General features: G+C 41.9%; 1 protein-coding gene across 6 annotated transcripts in view; it reads right to left on the bottom strand.

The window, feature by feature from the left end:
* nap1l4a (nucleosome assembly protein 1-like 4a) overlaps positions 1-25,445 on the bottom strand; it is a 73,644-nt gene that overhangs the window by 16,933 nt on the left and 31,266 nt on the right. For all 6 annotated transcript variants that reach the window (XM_045688021.1, XM_014123850.2, XM_045688020.1 and 3 more), the window contains exons 9-10: positions 24,695-24,840; positions 1,661-1,680 (exon numbers count right to left, since the gene is read on the bottom strand). In XM_045688021.1, coding sequence (XP_045543977.1) covers positions 1,661-1,680; positions 24,695-24,840 — 166 coding nt within the window. The remainder of the gene's footprint in view (positions 1-1,660; positions 1,681-24,694; positions 24,841-25,445) is intronic.

Raw genomic sequence — 25,445 nt, 5'->3', positions numbered from 1 at the left:
AGATGACCTGGAGCCAGTGGGTTTGGCGGCGAGTATGAAGCGAGGGCCAGCCAACGAGAGCGTACAGGTCGCAGTGGTGGGTAGTATATGGGGCTTTGGTGACAAAACGGATGGCACTGTGATAGACTGCATCCAATTTGTTGAGTAAGGAGTTGAAGGCTATTTTGTAAATGACATCGCCAAAGTCGAGGATCGGTAAGATGGTCAGTTTTACGAGGGTATGTTTGGTAGCATGAGTGAAGGATGCTTTGTTGCGAAATAGGAAGCCAATTCTAGATTTAACTTTTGATTGGAGATGCTTAATGTGAGTCTGGAAGGAGAGTTTACAGTCTAACCAGACACCTAGGTATTTGTAGTGATGCTGGACGGGCGGGCAGGTGCGGGCAGCGATCAGTTGAAGAGCACGCATTTAGTTTTACTTGTATTTAAGAGCAGTTGGAGGCCACGGAAGGAGAGTTGTATGGCATTGAAGCTCGTCTGGAGGGTGGCTAACACAGTGTCCAAAGAAGGGCCAGAAGTATGCAGAATGGTGTCGTCGGCGTAGAGGTGGATTAGAGACTCACCAGCAGCAAGAGCGACATCATTGATATATACAGAGAAGAGAGTCGGCCCAATAATTGAACCCTGTGGCACCCCCATAGAGACTGCCAGAGGCCCGGACAACAGGCTCTCAGATTTGACACACTGAACTCTGTCAGAGAAGTAGTTGGTGAACCAGGCGAGGCAATCATTTGAGAAACCAAGGCTGTTGAGTCTGCCGATGAGGATGTGGTGACTGACAGAGTCGAAAGCCTTGGCCAGGTCAATGAATAGTACTGTTTCTTATCGATGGCGGTTAAGATATCGTTTAGGACCTTGAGCGTGGTTGAGGTGCACCCATGACCAGCTCTGAAACCAGATTGCATAGCGGAGAAGGTACGGTGGGATTCGAAATGGTCGGTGATTGTTTGTTAACTTGGCTTTCGAAGACCTTTGAAAGGCAGGGTAGGATAGATATAGGTCTGTAGCAGTTAGGGTCAAGAGTGTCCCCCCCCCCTTTGAAGAGGGGAATGACCGCATCTGCTTTCCAATCTTTGGGAATATCAGACGATACGAAAGAGAGGTTGAACAGGCTAGAAACAGGGGTTGCAACAATTTCGGCAGATAATTTTAGAAAGGGTCCAGATTGTCTAGCCCAGCTGATTTGTGGGGGTCCAGATTTTGCAGCTCTTTCAAAACATCAGCTGACTGGATTTGGGAGAAGGAGAAATGGGGAAGGCTTGGGCGAGTTGCTGTGGGGGGTGCAGTGCTGTTGACCGGGGTAGGGGTGGCCAGGTGGAAAGCATGGCCAGCCGTAGAAAAATGCTTATTGAAATTCTCAATTATAGTGGATTTATCGGTGGTGACAGAGGTTCCTATCCTCAGTGCAGTGGGCAGCTGGGAGGAGGTGCTCTTATTCTCCATGGACTTTACAATGTCCCAGAACTTTTTTGAGTTTGTGTTGCAGGAAGCAAATTTCTGCTTGAAAAAGCTAGCCTTGGCTTTTCTAACTGCCTGTGTATACTGGTTTCTAACTTCCCTAAAAAGTAACTGACCCTCTATCAATATTTCCATTAAATGTAGAAACTGATAAAAGTAATATAAATTGTAAATTGTGAAATGCAGATCAAATATTACTCACCGGATCTCCATCAGGTGACACTGGAAGAGAAAGGAAATTATTACTTCACTTTGATTTAGAAAGTTTACATTTAGCAAACAATCGTTTTACAAAGCCAATCCTGAAAGGGCAGCCCGACATAGATCAATCACTCAACAACAATCAAATTACATTCACACTGCTGATAACTTCTATACTACACCTCCATGAAATTAGTGACATCACCCAGGTGCTCTTTGATCTCGATTTCCACAGCAGTCACTCCCTGGTAAGCGACAGAGCACCACCCTCACTGACAAAAGTTTTCAAAAGGAAGGCGGAAATGTCACTGCTTTCTTTATCTTGTGTTGGGAAATCACTCCATTGCCAACCTTGGCAATGAGTGACTCAACATCAATGTCATAAGTTTTAAAAGAAATACCTAGGAGTCTTCGGGTGGTTGCACCAACAGGGATTAACGCTTAAACTAGGTTAAATCAAGGTTTATCTAAATTTTTAACTAATCCTAGTTAAATTAAATCCTTCCTGTAATTTACGTTCAGTTTTCACTTTAAGCCTGTTGCTCAATTAATTAAAATAAATTATAGCGATTCATTCTAAACTGCCACTTGAGATGGTTTAACTGATAAAATGGCAGCATATCAACTGTGGAGAGACCAAAACGAGTTCCTCAAAGAATAATTAGAGACAGGTTGAATCCTGTTGAGTTATATGATAATTAAGTCATTATTAGAAGGCTATCTGCGTGCCCATTTTGTACAACAATTGAATTGGGGCTTATGATATGCCCAGCCTTGGTTTGAATGATGATGTTACGCAACTTGCTGTAACGGGCCTGATAACAGTAACATTGTAGTGAAGTAGTATTAACGTTAGTTCTAAAGTGCATTACAGGCATTGATATTTACCAGTTATTTATGCTTACTAAATATTGGTGGGTCAAGTTTTCCATTGTCATCATAGGGGTTATGGAGAGGGGCAAACTGCTGGGGAATCATCTCGCACATCTTCTGGGTGATAGGATCAATTCCCTTGGACGGAAGCCCCCCTCCGGCTCCGGTCTGAAATAGCCCCTGCCTCTCCTCTGCCGCATCCTTTTTGGCTTAATTTTTTCCCAGCACGCTTTCATCTGATTTGGGTCCTTCTTCTCTTTAATCTGTGTCGATCCATTACATTGTTGCATAAAATGGCCCAGGTGTCTTATTTCTTGACAGTCGTGTTGTCTGTCTTTTTATCCTCCAGTATGTTACTAAATTCCTCCATCAGCTCCAACAGTTGTTTTTTTCTCATAAGCGGAGAAATGTGATCTTTGACGTGCCATGATCAGGTGGCAAGCGCACAAATATAAAATGGCTATATAATGTTAAGTAACGACAATAATAAATAATATTGTATGCTAGCTATCTTGGTTTATAAACCATCTAGCTACAACAGCTAACAAATTTGTTTTCTGTCTAGTACTGGCAAATAACGGATTTAATTTCAAATCAGCCAACCCATGACAACCTTTCACGATGGAGTTAGTAGTTATAACGTTACATTGTTATTATTTTAATCAAGGAACAGCAACTTTGTGGCCTGATTTGTCAAGTAGGCTAGCTACTTCGTTTCAACTCATGAAATACCTCATATTGGTGTAACATGTCACTAATCATAGTTTAAAACCGTTAATCATAGATTTACTGATCCAGATTTAAAAAGAAGTGGTGCAACACATCTGATTAATTAAAGCTAGATTTACAAAACCTAGATTAGGTCTAATACTAGATGAATTTAAACCATGTTGGTGCGACCCACCCTTCATCCAATAATCTTGATCTACACTGAACAAAATATAAACGCAACGTGTTGGTCCCACGTTTCATGAAATAAAAAGATCCCAGAAATATTCCGTAGGCACAGAAAGCTTATTTCTCTAAAATGTTGTGCACAAATTTGTTTACATCCCGGTTAGTGAGCATTTCTCCTTTGCCAAGATAATCCATCCACCAGACAGGTGTGGCATATCAAGAAGCTGATTAAACAGCATGATCATTACAGGTGCACCTTGTGCTGAGGACAAAAAGCCCAGTCTAAAATGTCCAGTTTTGTCAACACACAATGCCAGAGATGTCTCAAGTTGAGAGAGCTTGCAATTGGATGTTCACTGTAAGATTGTCCACCAAAGCTGCCTCCAACATGTCTACCATAAGCCGCCTCCAACATAATTATAGAGAATTTGGCCTAACAATTGCAGACCACCTGTATGGCGTCATGTGGGCGAGCGGTTTGCTGATATCAATGTTGAGAACAGAGTGCCCCATGGTGGCGATGGGGTTATGGTATGGCAGGCATAAGCTATGGACAATGAACACAACTACAAAATTGACGGCAATTTGAATGCACAGAAATACTGTGACGTTATCCTGAGGCCCACTTCTTTTAATGTATCTGTGACTAACAGACGCATATCTGTATTCCCAGTCATGTGAAATCCATAGATTAGGGCTTACTGAATTTCTTTCTTCACATTGGCCGATTTCCTGATATGGATTGTAACTAAGTAAATTCTTTGAAATTGTTACATGTTGCTTTTAAATTTTTGTTTAGTATAATTCATTATTCTAAGCATACTGTATGTTGCAAAATCACAATTGGTCACCAACGTTCATGTGGGCAATGCCATACATCCACAGGCCATACCCATGGAAAACAGCCCAAAAATGTCACAACCACTACTGTACAAGCACAGTATTCATAAACTGGAGAAGAAAAAAAAAATCGAATGAATAATGCACCAATTTTACTAAGTTACAGCTAATAAGGAAAATCTGTCAATTGAAATAAATTCATTAGACCCTAATCTATGGATTTCACATGACTGGCAATACAGATCTGCAGAGATACCATTAAAAAATAAAGTAGGAGTGTGGATCAGAAAACCAGTCAGTATCTGGTGTGACCATGCACCTCATGCAGCGCAACATCTCCTTCGCATAGAGTTGATCAGGTTGTTGATTGTGGCCCCACTCCTCTTCAATGGCTGTGAGAAGTTGATGTATATTGGAGGGAACTGGAATACGCTGTCGTACATGTCGATCCAGAGCATCCCAAACATGCTCAATGGGTGACATGTCTGTTGAGTATGCAGGCCATGGAAGAACTAGGATATTTTCAGCCTCCACGAATTGTGTACAGATCCTTGCGACATGAGGCCGTGCATTATCATGCTGAAATATGAGGTGATGGCGGCGGATGATTAGCACAACAATTGGCCTCAGGATCTCCTTACGGTAGCTCTGTGCATTCAAATTGACACAGCCCGCTACCAAAACCTGCAGACTCTCCTTTACTGCAGCCGACGTGAGCAAAACATTTAAACGTGTCAACCATCGCAAGGCTGCAGGCCCAGACGGCATCCCCAGCCGTGTCCTCAGAGCATGCGCAGACCAGCTGGCTGGTGTGTTTACGGACATATTCAATCAATCCTTATCCCAGTCTGCTGTCCCCACATGCTTCAAGAGGGCCTCCATTGTTCCTGTTCCCAAGAAAGCTAAGGTAACTGAGCTAAATGACTACCGCCCCGTAGCACTCTCTTCTGTCATCATGAAGTGCTTTGAGAGACTAGTCAAGGAACATATCACCTCCACCCTACCCGACACCCTAGACCCACTCCAATTTGCTTACCGACCCAATAGGTCCACAGACAACGCAATCACACTACCCTAACCCATCTGGACAAGAGGAATACCTATGTAAGAATGCTGTTCATCGACTACAGCTCAGCATTTAACACCATAGCACCCTCCAAACTCGTCATCAAGCTCAAGACCCTGGGTCTCGACCCCACCCTGTGCAACTGGGTCCTGGACTTCCTGATGGGCCACCCCCAGGTGGTGAGGGTAGGTAACAACATCTCCACCCCGCTGATCCTCAACACTGGGGCCCCACAAGGGTGCGTTCTCAGCCCTCTCCTGTACTCCCTGTTCACCCACGACTGTGTGGCCATGCACGCCTCCAGCTCAATCAAGTTTGCAGACGACATTACAGTGGTAGGCTTGATTACCAACAACGACGAGACGGCCTACAGGGAGGAGGTGAGGGCCCTCGGAGTGTGGTGTCAGGAATATAACCTCACACACAACGTCAACAAAAACAAAGGAGATGATCGTGGACTTCAGGAAACAGCAGAGGGAGCACCCCCTATCCACATCGATGGGACAGTAGTGGAGAGGGTAGAAAGTTAAGTTCCTCGGCGTACACATCACGGACAAACTGAAAATGGTCCACCCACACAGACAGCGTGGTGAAGAAGGCGCAGCCACTGCCTGTTCACCCCGCTATCATCCAGAAGGCGAGGTCAGTACAGGTGCATCAAAGCAGGGACCGAGAGACAGAAGCGGTTTTTCAATCTCAAGGCCATCAGACTGCTAAACAGCCATCACCAACATTGAGTGGCTGCTGCCAACATACTGACTCAAACCTAGCCACTTTAATAATGGAAAAATTGATGTAATAAATGTATCACTAGCCACATTAAACAATGCCACTTCATATGTTTACATACACTACTCATCTCATATGTATATACTGTACTCTACTGCATCTTGCCTATGCCGCTCTATACCATCACTCATTCATATATTTTTTTATGTACATATTCTTATTCATTCCTTTACACTTGTGTGTATAAGGTAATTGTTGTGAAATTGTTAGGTTAGATTATTTGTTGGATATTACTGCATTGTCGGAACTAGAAGCACAAGCATTTCGAATACACTCGCATTAAGATCTGCTAAACATGTGTATGTGACAAACAAAATTATTTGAATTGCCATCGATAAAATGCAGTTGTGTTCGTAGCTTAAACCTTCCCATACCAAAACCGCCACCATGGGGCACTCTGTTCAAAACGTTGATATCAGCAACACACTCGCCATCTGCTCAGAACAGTTGAAACCGGGATTCATCCGTTTAGAGTACACTTCTCCAGTGTGCCAGTGGCAATCAAAAGGTGAGCATTTGAACACTGAAGTCTGGATTCTGACAGGTTGTACAAAAATTCTTTGCTTGTGCAAACCCACAGTTTCATCGGCTGTCCAGGTGACTGTTCAGACCCCCAAGTGAAGAATCCGGATCTGGAGATCCTGGGCTGGCGTGGTTACACCTGGTCTGCGTTTGTGAGGCAGAATGGACACAGTGCTAAATTCTCTAAAACGATGTTGGGGGTGGCTTATGGTAGAGAAATTAACACTCAATTCTCTGGCAACAGCTCTGGTGGGCATTCCTGCAGTCAGCATGCTAATTGCACGCTCCCTCAAAACTTGAGACATCTGTGGCATTGTGTTGTGACAAAACCGGACATCTTAGAGTGGCCTTTTATTGGCCCCACCACAAGGGGGCAATAAATTATCATAATGTTTAAATCAGCTTCTTGGATGTGCCACACCGGTCAGGTGGATGGATTATTTGAGCGAAGGAGAAAAGCTCACTAACAGGGATATAAATAAATTTGTACACAAAATTTGAGAGAAAAGCTTTTTGTGTGCATGTAAGATTCCTGGGATCTTTTATTTCAGCTCATGAAACGTGACAAACTTTACATGTTGCCTTTTTTTTTGGTTACAAAAATATAAAGTCTTAAATCAAAATATATTTTATATTTGAGATTCTTCAAAGTAGTCACCCTTCTCTCAACCAGCTTCATGGAGGTAGTCACCTGGAATGCATTTCAATTAACATGTGTGCCTTCTTAACAGTTAATTTGTGGAATTTCTTTCCTTAATGCGTTTGGGCCAATCAGTTGTGTTGTGACAAGGTAGGGGTGGTATAAAGAAGATGGTCTTTTACCAAATAGGGCTAAGTCCATATTATGGCAAGAACAACTCAAATAATTAAATAGAAAACGACAGTCCATCATTACTTTAGGAAATGAAGGTCAGTCAATAGTGAACATTTCAAGAACTTTGAAAGTTTCTTCAAATGCAGTCATCAAGCGCTATGATTACATTTTACCAGAGAGAGGGATGGAGTGCTGCATCAAATGACCTGGCCTCCACAATCCCCCGACCTCAACCAAATTGAGATGGTTTGGGATGAGTTGGACCACGGAGTGAAGGAAAAGCAGCCAACAAGTGCTCAGCATATGTGGGAACTCCTTCAAGACTGTTAGAAAAGCATTCCAGATGAAGCTGGATGAGAGAATGCCAAGAGCGTACAAAGCTGTCATCAAGGCAATGGAAAGGGGGATACCTAGTCAGTTGTACAACAATGCATTCAACTGAAATGTGTCTTGCGCATTTAACCCAACCCCTCTGAATCAGAGAGATGAAGGGGGGGGGGGTGCCTTAAATCGACAACCACGGCATCTGCGCCTGGGGAACAGTGGGTTTAACTGCCTTGCTCAGGAGCAGACGACTGATTTTTACCTCGTCAGCTCGGGGATTCGATCCAGCAACCTTCTGGTTACCGGCCCAATGCTCTAACCACTAGGCTACCTGATGCCCAAAGGGTGACTACTTTGAAGAATCTCCAATATAAAATATATTTTGATTTATTCAACGCTTTTTTGGTTACATGATTCCTTGTGTTATTTCATAGTTTTGATGTCTTCACTACTATTCTACAATGTAGAAAATAGTAAAAATAAAGAAACCCTTGAATGAGTAGGTGTTCTAAAACTTCTGACCGGTAGTGTACATACATACGATTCACTTCTCACACGCTTGTGCAATAAACAATCATTCAAACAGACAACACTCACACATAAGTATAAACCTTCTTTGACAGTAACACATGGGTGGGGGTGTGCGCACGCACGCACACATTCCCACAGTGGTACCAGGCAGGCAGGGCTGCATTCCAGGGAGTCTGCTATAGAGGGAAAGTCAGATGAGTCAAGGTTAGCCCTTAGCCAGCATTTTCCCCATTTCCCACTCACATAGCCTGAGAGACAACACTGATTGCAGGGAGATAGGAGATGATGGAATGGACTTAACTTTCTTCAAGGGAAGATAAAAATAGGAAAGAAGATTAGGTAGAGACTTACGAATGAAGTAAAAAAACAAGAGGATGGAACATAGGAGTTGAATTCATATGTCAAGACATTTTTGGCTACACTGAATTGAACTAAATGTTGGCTTACATTGAAGGGCGGGAAGTGAGTCAGAGGGTGAGGTGTACAATTTATGTCTTTTTCTTTACAAAGAAGAACTATTGTTTGAAAGATAGCGTATTCAGAGACTTGACTACGCAGGCCCCACCCTGAGGGAACACACACCTGAGCTACAGTATTAATATCTACCAATCACACGCCTCGGATACACCAAAGAGGTATTCAGAGTTTGAAGGTGAGGATTCAGGATTGGTGCATGCATGTTTGAAAGGAAGGGCTGACTAATAGATAGAAAATGTGAGTCAAGAGCTCAAATAAAAAAAGGTGCTTTTTTTACTCATTCAGATTACCTAAGATATGCAAATCACCTTGTGACAGTGATATAGACCCACTAGTTGGGGCACACTTACATGGTCCTACCACCTTTGGTTTTACACACAGTTGTGTGTGTGTTCCATTCTTCACCAAGACAATAAGAACTCCAAACTGGAGGTGTGTGTGATGTGTAAATGAGATTGTAGCTAAGTAAACAAATCAAAATCTTGGGTCGCACAAGCACACAGTTTAGTTCCGGTCTTGGCGAAGAATGGAAAGCTCACGTCTTTAACGTAAGCTAAGCTTTGAAGTCCAACGTATGTAGGACAAAAGTCTGATTCTAGTCCACAACAGAGACTGCCTACACAGACCAGGCTGTGAATAACACATCTAACCATGAATAGACAGTCATTGTGTAAGAGGCAATGTGAGCAGCCCCTGTCCTGTATATCTCTAAGTATGGACACATTCCAGATGTATAAATATAATAACACATTTAGGCGTACTTTATAAAGCACTTTATTATTACAAAGAGCATCTTAAACTCACTAATCAAATTCACATCTAGAGATATTTAAAATGCCTAAAGTGCTTGCCGTCTTAGTAACCAGATCAATATGATACATTGAAGTCTGTGCAGAATGAGTATTTGGGGGAAAGCTGTTCCACTGCCAGGATCAGGGTGCAGCGGGCAGGAGTGAGAGTCTACCGTCACCTGCTGGTTGTGTTGAACAACTGCAGAGAAACTACTGTATGCTACACATGGCCTGAAGTAAAATCTTGCTTTCTGCATGCTTAGTTACCTTTAATGGGTACCCATGCATCTTACCTTTGATGCATGGATACCTGTGTTATTTGTGTGGGTCTCATTTTTAGGAGTGGCCATCAAATCTTCTTTCCAAAGTGTGTTTTTCCCATGATTGCATGAAGAATGTTGTGCAATGACTGGGTTTATCAGAATGCATGTTTCTCTCCCTTCGGCAGTCAACTTGAACGTGCCTCGAGAGCAATATTATGTTCATTGAATGCGACAAGCTGATCAATTGAATAGTAAACTGATTTTGCTGTCAGCCGTCTTGTTGGCTGAGGAAAGCTCTAGTATCTTTAAAGAGCGCCGGTAGAAATATTTAGTTGGCGTGGTGGCAACACCTTAGCAGCAGCACAATCCCACTTCCAAATTAATATAGCAGAAACACAGAAGGGCCACTAGATTAGCTTGAAAATGGGGATGATTCTTTGACAGAGGCCTGACAGTTCAATTTGTGAAGAACGTAACATTTGGCAATGTAGAAAGCACATTTCAGATTTTTTTGCGCATAACCACAGACCGCGTGTACCCACAGACGAAACAAAGCTGTAAGTTAAGACCGCACAGAAATAAACATTTTGGCATAAATTAAACATTTTAGGTTTGGGGCAAATCCAACATCAGAGTTGACCCTACATATTTTCAAGTAATGTGGTGGCATGTTATGGGTACGCTTGTTGTCAAAGGGCCTTCCACAAACTGTTGCCACAAAGTTGCAAGCTCAGAATCATCTAGAATGTAGTTGTATGCTGTAGCATTAAGATATCCCTTCACTGGAACTTAGGGGCCTAGCCCGAACCATGAAAAATAGCCCCAGACCATTATACCTCCTCCACCAAACTTTACAGTCGGCACTATGGTAGCATTCTCCTGGCATCTGCCAAATTCAGATTCGTCTGTCAGACTGCCAGATGGTGAAGCATGATTCCTCACTACAGACAGTAGTTTCCACTGCTCTAGAGTCCAATGGCAGTGAGCTTTACACCACTCCAGCCAACGTTTGGCATTGCGCATGGTGATCTTAGGCTTGTGTGCAGGTGCATGGCCATGGAAACACAATTCATGAAGCTCTCGACGAATAATTATTGTGCTGAGGATGCTTCCAGAGGCAGTTTGGAACTCGGTAGTGAGTGTTGCAACCGAGTACAGACCATTTTTACACGTTACATTACTTGGGGGTACTGTTCTGTGAGCTTGTGTAAACTGGCAACATAGCCGTTGTTGTGAAGTAGAAATGTCTATATTACCAATAACAGCACTGAAAGTTGACCACGGGAGCTCTAGCAGGGCAGAAATTTGCCGAACAGACTTGTTGAAAAGGTGGCATCCTATGACGGTGCCACGTTGAAAGTCACTGAGCTCTTCAGTAAGGCCATTCTACGGACAATGTTTGTCTGCGGAGATTGCATGGCTGTGTGCTTGATTTTACACACCTGTCAGAAACGGGTATGGCTGAAACAGCGGAATCCACTAATTTCAAGGGATGTCTACATACTTGTGTGTACAGTCGTGGCCAAAAGTTGAGTGACAAATATTAATTTCCACAAAGTTTGCTGCTTCAGTGTCTTTAGATATTTTTGTCAGATGTTACTATGGAATACGGAAGTATAATTATAAGCATTTCATAAGGGTCAAATGCTTTTATTGACAATTACATGAAGTTGATGCAAAGAGCTCATATTTGCAGTGTTGACCCTTTTTCAAGACCTCTACAATCAGCCCTCGCATGCTGTCAATTAACTTCTGGGCCACATCCTGCCTGATGGCAGCCCATTCTTGCATAATCAATCCTTGGAGTTTGTCAGAATGTGGGTTTTTGTTTGTCCCCCCGCCTCTTGAGGGTTGACTGCAAGTTCTCAATGGGATTAAGGTCTGGGGAGTTTCCTGGCCCTGGACCCAAAATATCGATGATTTGTTCCCCGAGCCACTTAGCCTTATGGCAAGGTGCTCCATCATGCTGGAAAAGGCATTGTTCTTCACCAAACTGTTCCTGGATGGTTGGGAGAAGTTGCTCTCGGAGGATGTGTTGGTCCAATTCTTTATTCATGGCTGTGTTCTTAGGCAAAATTGTGAGTCAGCCCACTCCCTTGGCTGAGAAGCAACCCCACACATGAATGGTCTCAGGATGCTTTACTGTTGGCATGACAGAGGACTGATGGTAGCACTCACCTTGTCTTCTCCGGACAAGCTTTTTTCCGGATGCCCCAAACAATGGGAAAGGGGATTCATCAGAGAAAATGACTTTATCCCAGTCCTCAGCAGTCCAATCCCTGTACCTTTTGCAGAATATCAGTCTGTCCCTGATGTTTTTCCTGGAGAGAAGTGGCTTCTTTGCTGCTCTTCTTGACACCAGACCATCCTCCAAAAGTCTTCGCCTCACTGTGTATGCAGATGCACTCACACCTGCCTGCTGCCATTCCTGAGCAAGCTCTGTTCTGGTGGTGCTCTGATCCCGCAGCTGAATCAACTTCAGGAGTCGGTCCTGGCGCTTGCTGTACTTTCTTGGGCGCCCTGAAGCCTTCTTCGTAACAATTGAACCGCTCTCCTTGAACTTCTTGATGATCCGATAAATGGTTGATTTAGGTGCAATCTTACTGGCAGCAATATCCTTGCCTGTGAAGCCCTTTTTGTGCAAAGCAATGAGGGCATGCGTTTCCTTGCAGGTAACCATGATTGACAGAGGAAGAACAATGATTCCAAGAACCACCCTCCTTTTGAAGCTTCCAGTCTGTTATTCGAACTCAATCAGCATAACAGAATGATCTCCAGCCTTGTCCTCGTCAACACTCACACCTGTGTTAACGAGAGAATCACTGACATGTCAGCTGGTCCTTTTGTGGCAGGGCTGAAATGCAGTGGAAATGTTTTTGGGGATTCAGTTCTTTGCATGGCAAAGAGGGACTTTGCAATTAATTGCAATTCATCTGATCACTCTTCATAACATTTTGGAGTATATGTAAATTGCCATCATACAAACTGAGGCAGCAGACTGTGAAAATTTATATTTGTGTCATTCTCAAAACTTTTGGCCACGACTGTATGTATGTATGTATGTATGTATGTATGTATGTATGTATAGTACCAGTCAAAGGTTTGGGCACCTACTCATTCCAGGGTTTCTCTATTTTTTACATTGTAGAATAATAGTGAAGACATCAAAACTATGAAATAACACATTGGAAAATAATCGAATAAAAATAAATGTTATACTGCCTTGATGACAGCTTTGCACACTCTCGGCATTCGCTCAACAAGCTTCATGAGATAGTCACCTGGATTGCATTTCAATTAACAGGTGTGCTTTAATAAAAATGTATTTGTGGAATTTCTTTCCTTCTAACATGCTGACCAAACCAGACACACGTGTTCGCAGGTTGAAATATCAAAACTCTGAACCAATTATATTAATTTGGGGACTGGTCGAAAATGTTTAATGTTTTATGGCAATTTAGCTAGTTTGCTGTTAGCTAATATGTCCTGAGATAAACATTGGGTTGTTATTTTACCTGAAATACTGATCCAATCCACAGAAGAGAATGGAATTTGGTTGACCTTTTTGTCACCTCTCCTCCTTCCTCAGGCTTCTAATTTACTTCTTTGAACTTTATATGGCGGTTGGCAAAAAACTTTACGGTGCATTACTACAACCGACTGGAGTGTGGACGTCAGTTCATCTTTCAATCACACACACGAGGGTATATGCTCCTAAACACCAATGAGGAGATGGGAGAGGCGGACTTGCAGCACAACTGAGCGTCACAAATAGAACCTTTTTCAATTTGAGCGCCTGGCCACGCAGATGCTCGTTGAGGCGCGAGAGCAGCGTGGGTGCAATGATTGAATAACATTTGTGTACATTTATTTTGCATGTACACATGCGGTCAAGATGTTAATGCGTTTGAGCCAATCAGTTGTGTTGTAACAAGCTAAGGGTGGTATACAGAAGATAGGGCTATTTGGTAAAAGACCAAGTCCATATTATGGCAAGAACAGCAAAGAGCAACGACAGTCCATTACTTTCAGACATGAAGGTGAGTCAATAGTGAACATTTCAAGAACTTTGAAAGTTTCTTCAAGTGCAGTCGTAAAAACCATCAAGATCTATGATGAAACTGGCTCTCATGAGGACCGCCACAGGAAAGGAAGATCGAGTTCTCTGCTGCAGAGGATAAGTTCATTAGAGTTAGCAGCCTAAGAAATTGCAGCCCAAATGAATGCTTCAGAGCTCAAGTAACAGACATCTAAAAATCAACAGTTCAGAGATTGCACGAATCAGGCCTTCATAGACTAATTGCTGCAAAGAAACCACTACTAAAGGACACCAATAATAAGAAGAGACTTGCTTGGGCCAAGAAACACGAGCAACGGACATCAGACTAGTGGAAATCTGTCCTTTGGTCTGAAGAGTCCAAATGTAAAAAAAAAAAATGTTTCCAACCGCCGTGTCTTTATGAGACACGGAGTAGGTGAATAGATGATCTGCATGTGTGGTTCCCACAGTGAAGCATGGAGGAGGTGGTGTGATTGTACTTTACTGGTGACACTTATTTAATTAGAATTCAAGGCACATTTAACCAGCATGGCTACCACAGCATTCTGCAGCGATACACCATCCCATCTGGTTGTCACTTAGTGGGACTATCATTTGTTTTTCAACAGGACAATGACCCAACACACCTCCAGGCTGTGTAAGGGTTATTTGACCAAAAAGGAGAGTGATGGAGTGCTGTATCAGATGACCTGGCCTCCACAATCACCTGACCTCAACCCAATTGAGATGGTTCCGGGTGAGTTGGACCGCAGAGTGAAGGAAACTCAGCCAACAAGTGCTCAGCATGTGGGATCTACTTCAAGACTGTTGGAAAAGCATTCCAGGTGAAGCTGGTTGAGAGAATGCCAAGAGTGTGCAAAGCTGTCATCAAGGAATAGGGTGGCTACTTTGAAGAATCTCAAATATATTTTGATTTGTTAAACACTTTTTTGGACACTACATGATTCCATGTGTAATTTCATAGTTTTGATGTCTTCACTATTCTACAATGTAGAAAAAAAGCATTAAATAAAAACCATTGAATGAGTACGTGTCCAAACTTGACTGGTACTGTACATACAGTGCATTTGGAAAGTATTCAGACCTTGACTTTTTCCACATTTTGTTACATTACAGCCTTATTCTAAAACAGATTAAATAGTTCACCCCCAATCTACACACAATAAAAGCAAAAACAGGTTTTTAGAAATTGTAGCAACTGTATAAAAAAAAAAAAAAGTAAAACAACATATACATACATACTCTTTACTCAGCACTTTGTTGAAGCAACTTTGTCAGCGTTTAAAGCCTCAAGTCTTCTTGGGCATGACGCTACAAGTTTGGCACACCTGTATTTGGGGAGTTTCAGATCCCATGTATCGCGTCCTGAGGGCGAGCGGTTTGCTCACATCAACAATGTGAACAGAGTGCCCCATGGTGGCGGGGGGGGGGATTTTGGTATGGGCAGGAATAAGCTACAGACAACGAACACAATTGCATTTTATCGGTGGCAATTTGAATGCACAGAGCTACCGTAAGGAGATACTGAGGCCAATTGTTGTGCTATTCCTCTGCTGCCATCACCTCATATTTCAGCATGATAATGCACGGCCCCATGTCGCAAGGATCTGTACACAATTCGTGGAAGCTGAAAATGTCCCAATTCTTCCGTGGCCTTAATACTCAGACATGTCACCCGATGAACATGTTTGGGATGGTCTGGACCGACGTGTACAACAGTGTGTTCCAGTTCCCTCCAATATCCAGCCATTGAAGAGTGGAACAACATTCTACAGGCCACAATCAACAGCCTGAACAACTCTATGCGAAGGAGATGTTGCACTGCATGATGGTGGCCACACCAGATACTGACTGGTTTTCTGATCCACACCCTAACTTTTTTTGAAGGCATATTTTTTCCCAGTTATGTGGAATACATAGATTCGGGCGTAAGGAACATATTCATTTATATGAACTGTAACTCAATAAAATCTTAGAAATTGTTGCGTTTAGATTTTTGTTAAGCGTATTTTTTACTCAGTCGGGGTCTCAACTCACTGTTGCGAGTTCGAATAAAAGTTAATCTAGCGGCCAGATAAATTACCGCACGGGGGTCACCCACTGATTTCGCTAGTCATTCTCACTCTGATGTCATATTTAAAACTGCACCATGGAAAAATTTGCAGAATTGCATTCAATTAGTTATACATGTCATGATGTTGGCCTGTTGGGGGGGGTTTATGACCCCCATAAGTACCTTTCCCCTTTTTCCTCTCTCTACCGATGTGACGATTGAAAATCCCTTTGTTAACATGGAGAGTCTAGTAACATCAAAAGGTGGGAAACTTAACTATATTTCCGTAATCCAACCAGATGAAAATATGCGTTGGTACTTAATGAATATGATGTCAGATCAGTTGGCGTCTGAGACATTATTACTGATGATAGTTTGTCGTCCTATCAGATTCACATGGAATTGTGCGATTTAAATGTTTAAATATGAAACTATGTGAAAAGATCAAATGTAATTTCAGCTTCTAAAATGAGAGAATTGGTTTTCATGAGTGAAATATGCTCAACTCAGTGTCCCCGCCCATGTGAACAGACACTGGTAGTAAACTATGAAACACGGCCCTCTCCCAACCCTATATAAGCCCTTTTACGAAAATGTAACTTCCTGTTCCAAGGACGTGAGGACTTACCATCCCCACGTTGAAAGGACAAAGACCACCTACAGAACTAAGCCAACCTCAGCAAGAACCTAACGAAATTAGCATCGAATTTCAATGTGAAGGTGACGACCTACACGTCGGAAGGATGAATTTCGACTATACCAGCCAGGATATAGCATGAGCTTAAAGTATGGCAACTTGGTATGAACTTTGAACTCTTATTCACTAAAGTGATACCTCCTAGCCGTTGCGTTAGCGCAGCAACTGTAGACGGACAGAGTATCTATTCTACCCTACCACACGACGACGGTACTTCCAAGTATACGTTCTACCACCAGACATTCTTCAAAGGACAACCCGGCCTACTATCTATGACCAATCTACCGAAGCGCAGCTCAGAGTAAATATTTATTCTATTTTCCAAACGGGCGGTTATTTTGAATGTATAAGACACTGTACTTACGACAGCATAGCTGCCTACGGCCCAATAGACAATATCTCTTTGTTCCTCAGTCTTCCCGCTCTTTCATTCAAAACCCAACCCCCTTTCTTTGTGTAACCAGCCGTCATATCTGTTCCGTCCGCTAGGGACGTTTCCTTTATGACATAATTTGTAATCAATGTATGATCCATTCTGTGTAGATGAAATTGTGTGTGATTATTTAGGTATTTAGTAAATTAATACAACCAAATTTTGTATTGCTGATTCAACTTGTTAGCCAGGGTTTGTGAAAATAACCAAGAATTAACAACTTTCAGATGAGACTAAATAAGGTGACGATTAAATATTGACTGCTATTGAGGTAAAAGATTACCAGGTCTTTAACTTCTTTGGGATAGGTGGCAGTATTTTCACGGCCGGATAAAAAACGTACCCGATTTAATCTGGTTACTACTCCTGCCCAGAAACTAGAATATGCATATTTAGTAGATTTGGATAGAAAAAAATTCAAAAGTTTCTAAAACTGTTTGAATGGTGTCTGAGTATAACAGAACTCTCATGGCAGGCCAAAACCTGAGTAGATTCCACACAGGAAGTGCCCTGTCTGACAATGTGTTCTCCTTCTGTTGCATCTCTATCGAAAATACAGCATCTGTGCTGTAATGTGACATTTTCTAAGGCTTCCATTGGCTCTCTAAAGCCGCCAGAAAGTGGAATGAGGTGTCTGCTGTCTCTGGGCGAAGAACAGCAGGAAAATTTGTAAGTGGTCAGCCTGGGGACAGTGACACTGGTGATGTGCGTCCACGAGACTACTCCATTTTTTTCTTTCAGCCTTTGAATGAATACAACGTTGCCCGGTTGGAATATTATCGCTATTTTACGAGAAGAATAGCATAAAAATTGATTTTAAACAGCGTTTGACATGCCTCTAAGTACGGTAATGGAATATTTTGAAATGTTTTGTCACGAAATGCGCTCGCGCGTCACCCTTCGGATAGTGACCTGAACGCACGAACAAACAAAACGGCGCTATTTGAATATAACTATGGATTATTTGGAACCAAAACATTTGTTGTTGAAGTAGAAGTCCTGGGAGTGCATTCTGACGAAGAACAGCTAAGGTAATCCAATTTTTCTAATAGTAATTCTGAGTTTAGGTTGTCCCAAACTTGGTGGGTGTCAAAATAGCTAGCCCGTGATGGCGGGCTATCTACTCAGAATATTGCAAAATGTGCTTTCGCCGAAAAGCTATTTTAAAATCTGACACCGCGATTGCATAAAGGAGTTCTGTATCTATAATTCTTAAAATAATTCTGTTTTTTGTGAACGTTTATCATGAGTAATTTAGTAATTTCACCGAAGTTTTCGGTGGGTATGCTAGTTCTGAACATAACATGCTAATGTAAAAAGCTGGTTTTTGATATAAATATGAACTTCCTTGAACAAAACATGCATGTATTGTATAACATAATGTCCTAGGAGTGTCATCTGATGAAGATCAAAGGTTAGTGCTGCATTTAGCTGTGGTTTGGGTTTATGTGACATATATGCTTGCTTGGAAAATGGCTGTGTGATTATTTGTGTCTATGTACTCTAACAATCTAAATGTTTTGCTTTCGCTGTAAAGCCTTTTTGAAATCAGACAATGTGGTTAGATTAACGAGAGTCTTGTCTTTAAAATGGTGTAAAATAGTTGATTGTTTGAGAAAATTGAATTGTGGTATTTTAGTTGGTTTTGTATTTCACGCCGTGCGATGCCATTGGCTGTTGGCTAGGGGTTCCGCAGGCGGAACGTCTGTCCTCAACAGGTTAAGAGTTTATTCGGAAGATAACTCTAAAAACATTCTTTCGTGGTGCCCCGACTTTCTAGTTAATTACATTTACCTGATTAGCTTAATCAGGTAATATTGATTACAGAGAAATGATTTTATAGAATAGCTTGTCATACAACATAATCCGGCATAGCCAAAGATAAGACATACAATTCCAAAATCTCTCCACTCCATGGCAAAATGTGTAAAATGGCAGCAAACTTGCTTTAAAACAAACATTCTCTACTCCGCATGGCAAAATGTGTATTATTGGTGTGCAACTGCAGCCCCTCGACTAGTTGAAATTTGTTTGTTGCCCCCACTCCCATCAAAGTTGCCAATCCCTGCCTTAAAAGAAAACCTACCTCTGTCTTTAAAGACTTTACATTTGGATTGAGTTTTATTTTTCAGGATGACATTTACCCGAATTATAAGGCCAAAGACACACCAGAATGGATTTCCACAAAGTGTTGAGTGTTTATTGGTCCAATCTCAGCTAGGGCTGTTACGGTGACCACATTTCTGCCACGTCGGCAGTCACGGGTCATGACCGTCAAGTTCCACGTGACCTTTGAGTCACGGTAACTAGGCTTCTCCAAATCTGCGCTCTAATGCCGCTGATGGTCATTAGTCAGTCGCTAATGGCCTGGTACTCAGTGCTCTATTGTCCCTCTAATCACTCTGACATCAATGCAAATGCAATGGATAAGCACATCAAACACTTCATGATAGCCCTAACATTCAGAGTTTGTTGTGCAGCTGGTTGATGCATGGAATGAAATAAGTGTTCCTATTAGCCCATGTTGCGTAACATGTATTACAGGCTATGGAATTGTGTGAGAAAATAGTTGATAGCCCATCAACTTTCTATTCTGCTCTAAAAAGGCAAAACACTAACTACGTAAATCATTTTTACTGCAAAATCTGACTTCAAAGTTTCTGTCTAGACAGACAGCAATTCCTGATACTCCATGATACAGTTGAAGTCGGAAATATACTTGATGCTAGGCGGGGTGGGATGTTTCTGGTTGGGGAGGGAAGATGGGGACTGAGGGGTGGAATGGCTTGGGTTATCTTTGATGGGGGTTTTTTTAACCAAAAAAAAAAAATAATGACTAAATGAAATAAAAAGTTGGTCACAAAAAAAACGTCCTCTACAGTACAATCAGTAGGGCTGTGTCTCCATGTGATGTGTATGTGTGTGCAGATGGGATCATGTAGCAGTTCATGTGTTCTTGGTTGAAATATTACTAAATTCCTGTACAGTGTATCTAGAGGATCTACAGTGGAAGTTGGAAGTTTACATACACTTAGGTTGGAGTCATTAAAACTCGTTTTTCAACCACTCCACAAATATCTTGTTAATTAACAAACTCTAGTTTTGGCAAGTCAGTTAGAACATCTACTTGGTGCATGACACAAGTAATTTTTCCAACAATTGTTTAGACAGATTATTTAAAATATGATTCACTGTATCACAATTCCAGTGGGTTAAACATCTACATACATTAAGTTGACTGTGCCTTTAAACAGCTTGGAAAATTCCAGAAAATGATGGCATGGCTTTAGAAGCTTCTGTTAGGCTAATTGACATCCTTTGAGTCAATTGGAGGTGTACCTGTTGATGTATTTCAAGGCATACCTTTAAACTCAGTACCTCTTTGCTTGACATCATGGGAAAATCAAAAGAAAATCAGCCAAGACCTCAGAAAAAAAATTGTAGACCTCCACAAGTCTGGTTCATCCTTGGAAGACATTTCCAAACGCCTGAAGGCACCACATTCATCTGTACAAAAAATAGTATGCAAGTATAAACACCATGGGACCATGCAACCGTCATACCGCTCAGAAATGAGACGCGTTCTGTCTCCTAGAGATGAACGTACTTTGGTGCGAAAATTGCAAATCAATCCTACGGTTCAAGACTACGTTTTGAAACTGCACATGGGTACTTTTTGGAGAAATGTCCTCTGGTTTGATGAAACAAAAATAGAACCGTTTGGCCATAATGACTATTGTTATGTTTGGAGGAAAAAGGGGGAGTCTTGCAAGCCGAAGAACACCATCCCAACTGTGAAGCACGTGGGTGGCAGCATCATGTTGTGGGGGTGCTTTGCTGCAGGAGGGAGTGGTGCACTTCACAAAATAGATGGCATCATGAGGGAAGAAAATTATGTGGATATATTGAAGCAACATCTCAAGACATCAGTCAGGAAGTTAAAGCTTGGTCGCAAATGTGTCTTCCAAATGGACAATGACCCCAAGCATACTTACAAAGTCCTGGAAAACCAGAGACAATACTCAAACATTGCGGTTCATCAGTCTGAGCTGTGGACTCGAGTCACCTGACTTGGACTTGAGTACTACTCGACTTGGCAAAAAATAATAAAACACTTGACATATGAATTTAGCGTCTACAAACTCTGGACTTAACTTGAACTGTAACACTCGAGACTTGGATTTCCCAAAAGAGCAGCACCACCTTCCTCTCCTGTTAAATTCTGTCATTACAGTGAACATGCAATTCCGTTGTTCAAAACCGAGAATCACATTGAGTTATATGGGAAATGACCATTACATTTGGCTCTGCCTAGTGCCACTGCGCCAGAAGGTGCAGAAAGGCAAGGGGGAAAAAAATAGAACACTATCCTATATTTTCAACGCTTGTCGCTTGAAAATATGCGCTCTGAGCAAGAGTCTCCGTGAATGTGTCTTCTCAGCCAACCACAGACCTCAACACGCATGTAGTGGTCAGGGGGTAAATAAGAACACTTCGTTCAAATTGGAGATTTCATAATGTCAGTCAAAATGTGGCTGTACAGTGCCTGCAAAAGTATTCATCCCCCTTGGCGTTTTTCCTGTTTTGTTGCGTTACAACCTGTAATTTAAATGGAGTTTTATTTGGATTTCATGTAATGGACATACACAAAATAGTCCAAATTGGTGAAGTGAAAAATTACTTGTTTCAAAAAAGCCCCTAAATAAGATCTGGTGCAACCAATTACCTTCAGAAGTCACATAATTAGTTAAATAAAGTCCACCTGTGTGCAATCTACCGTAATTTCCGGACTATTGAACGCACCTGAATATAAGCCGCACCCACTGAATTAAAAAAAATATATTATTTTGAACATAAATAAGCCGCACATGTCTATAAGCCGCAGGTGCCTACCGGTACATTGAAACAAATGAACTTTACACAGGCTTTAACGAAACACGGCTTGTAACAATTTTTTTTTTAATTAGGAGTAAGCTTTAGTTGTCTTTTTGCACTGAGTCAATTCCTCACGCTGCCGTTTCCAACGTCTTATCGACTCATTAAGACCAAGCTCCCGTGCAGCAGCTTTATTTCCTTTTCCAACAGCCAGATCAATCGCCTTCAACTTGAAAGCTGCATCATATGCATTTCTCCGTGTCTTTACCATGATGAGGGTGACAAAATGACTACCGTAATCAGAATGATAGGAAGTTTGAGAGCGCTCGATTTAATCTAAACAGTAAACAAAAAAGTTGTTTGACCTTAACCCGTTCGGCAATTTCATTGGTCTAATGAAAGCTTCATGCCGCCCAAAAACTGAGCACGTCACAGAATGTGGTTTTTTTTTTTAAAAACATTTGAAAGCGGGAAAAATCCATATATTAGCCGCATCATTGTTTAAGCCGCGAGGTTCAAAGCGTGGGAAAAAAGTTGCGGCTTATAGTCCGGAAATTACGGTAAGTGTCACACGAACTCATATATATATATATATATATCACACACACACTTGTTCTGAAAGGCCCGAGAGTCTGCAACACCACTAAGCAAGGGGCACCACCAAGCAAACGGAACCATGAAGACCAAGGAGCTCAAACAGGGCAGGGACGAAGTTGTGGAGAAGTACAGATCACGGTTGGGTTATAAAAAAATCTGAAACTTTGAACATCCCACGGAGCACCATTAAATCCATTATACATTTTTTTTTAAGAATACGGCACCACAGCAAACCTGCCATGAGCGGGCCGCCCACCAAAACTCACAGACCAGGCAAGGAGGTCATTAATCAGAGAGGCAACAAAGAGACCAAAGTAAACCCTGATGGAGCTGCAAAGCTCCACAGCGGAGATTGGAGTATCTGTCCATAGGACCACTTTAAGTCATACATTCCACAGAGCTGGGCTTTAGAGAAGAGTGGCCAGAAAAGAGCCATTGCTTATAGAAAAAAATAAGCAAACATGTTTGGTGGGAGACTTCCCAAACATATGAAAGAAGGTACTCTGATCAGATGAGACTAAAATTGAACTTTTTGGCCATCAAGGAAAACGCTATGTCTGGCGCAAACCCAACACCTCTCATACATTTACATTACATTTACGTCATTTAGCAGACGCTCTTATCCAGAGCGACTTACAAATTGGTGCATTCAATTTTTTTTTGGGGGGGGGGGTTAGAAGGATTACTATATCCTATCCCAGGTATTCCTTAAAGAGGTGGGGTTTCAGGTGTCTACGGAAGGTGGTGATTGACTCCGCTGTCCTGGCTTCGTGAGGGAGCTTGTTCCACCATTGGGGTGCCAGGGCCACGGTGGTGGCAGCATCATGCTGTGGGGATGTTTTTCATCAGCAGGGCCTGGGAAACTGATCAGAATTGAAGGAATGATGGATGGCGCTAAATACAGGGAAATTCTTGAGGGAAACTGGTTTCAGTCTTCCAGAGATTTGAGACTGGGAGGCAGGTTCACCTTCCAGCAGGACAATGACCCTAAGCATACTGCCAAAGAAACACTCGAGTGGTTTAAGGGGAAACATTTAAATGTCTTGGAATGGCCTAGTCAAAGCCCAGACCTCAATCTAATTGAGAATGTGTGGTGTGACTTAAGATTGTTGTACACCAGCAGAACCCATCCAACTTGAAGGAGCTGAAGCAGTTTCGCCTTGAAGAATGGGCAAAAATACCAGTGGCTATTCGTGCCACGCTTATAGAGACATACCCCAAGAGACTTGCAGCTGTAATTGCTGCAAAAGGTGGCTCTACAAAAGTATAGGCTTTGGGGGGTGAATGGTCATGCACGCTCAAGACTTATTTCTTGTTTGTTTCACAAGAAAAAATATTTTGCATCTTCAAAGTGGTAGACATGTTGTGTAAATCAAATGATACAAACCCCCCCCCATTTTTTTTTTTTATTCCAGGTTGTAAGGCAACAAAATAGGAAAATGCCAAGGGGGTGAATACCTTTGCAAGCCACTGTACTATCAACACTAGCTGTAAATATTTGGATGGGCTTTCTATTAGTAATGATGATTCAAGGAAACATTTATTTCATGATCTATGGAGTTTATTACGTAAGCCTATGTATTGTACTAGTAGGCTAGTATAAGGAAAAGAGAAAATATTACTTACATTTCTTGAAAATGGCATTGAAATTAGTATAAAACACTGAACCATTGACTCAAAAACCCCAAATTAGGGACTTGAGTCTGGAACTTGAGACTTGCCTATTATTACATGGGATTTAATACGAGACTTGAAGGTTAAGACTTGCAAAATTGTGACTTGTTCCCCTCTCTGCCATCAATGATCTTCAACCAACTTGAATGAGCTTGAGCAATTTTGCCAAGAACAATAGATAGATGGGGCCCCAAGTGTTTTGCAAAGTTGGAGGAAACGTATTCAAAATGATTTGTAATTGCTGTCAAAGGTGCTTCTACCAAGGGGTGTGAAGACCTATGTATAGACGTTTTTGAAAATGAAGACAAATGTTTTTTTCACTTTGAAAGTGTGGAGTAGGTCATGTAGATCAGTGGGGGGGAAAATCCCAATTTAATCCATTGTTATATTTAAATTGAAGGGAGCAAAATGTAACAACTGTGAAAAGGGTGTAAAGACTAGTTTGTGGTGTGTTCTCACCTTTGATGGGGTTGAAGAAGTTGAAGAAGGAGTCGTTGGGCACCTGCTTGGTAACTGTGCGGACAGTGCCACGGCCTTTGTGCTTCTGCTTCTTCTTAATGGTCTTCACCGTCACATCTTTCCCCTTATGCCAGTCTATCTGACAACTACAGGGGAGGGCAGGGAGAGAAAGGAGAAATTATACAATTGAATGGACTTTGCTCTATGTGCTGACTGACATGACGAGTAAAACTTTGAGGGCTGGTTTCTGCAAAATCTCCATTGAAATAGCTTTTCAGTCCAGGACTGACCTTAAAACACTAGTCAATGTCCGCACCCCATAAAAACCTGTCAGTTTAAGCTAGAGATAGTCCCCAACAAAAAACAGTGGTTTCCCGTAGTGAACCTTTTTTTTTATGCGTTTGTATGGAAAATTATTTACATTTTAGTCATTTAGCAGAAGCTCTTATCCAGAGCGACTTACATTAGTGAATGCATACATTTCATACATTCTTTTTTCGGTGCAGGCCCCCGTGGGAATCGAACCCACAACCCTGGCATTGCAAACACCATGCTCTACCAACTGAGCTACAGGGAATTTTAAAATCTGACACCGCGATTGCATAAGGGAGGTCTGTATCTATAATTCTTAAAATAATTATGTATTTTCTGAACGTTAATCGTGAGTAATTAAGTAAATTCACCGGAAGTTTGCGGTGGGTATGCTAGTTCTGAACATCACATGCTAATGTAAAAAGCTGGTTTTTGATAT

The sequence above is a fragment of the Salmo salar genome, chromosome ssa10, assembly GCF_905237065.1.
Source record: "Salmo salar chromosome ssa10, Ssal_v3.1, whole genome shotgun sequence".
NCBI lineage: Eukaryota > Metazoa > Chordata > Actinopteri > Salmoniformes > Salmonidae > Salmo > Salmo salar.
The sequence above is the reverse complement of the archived record's forward strand: the minus strand, read 5'-3'. Positions and strand labels throughout refer to the sequence as shown.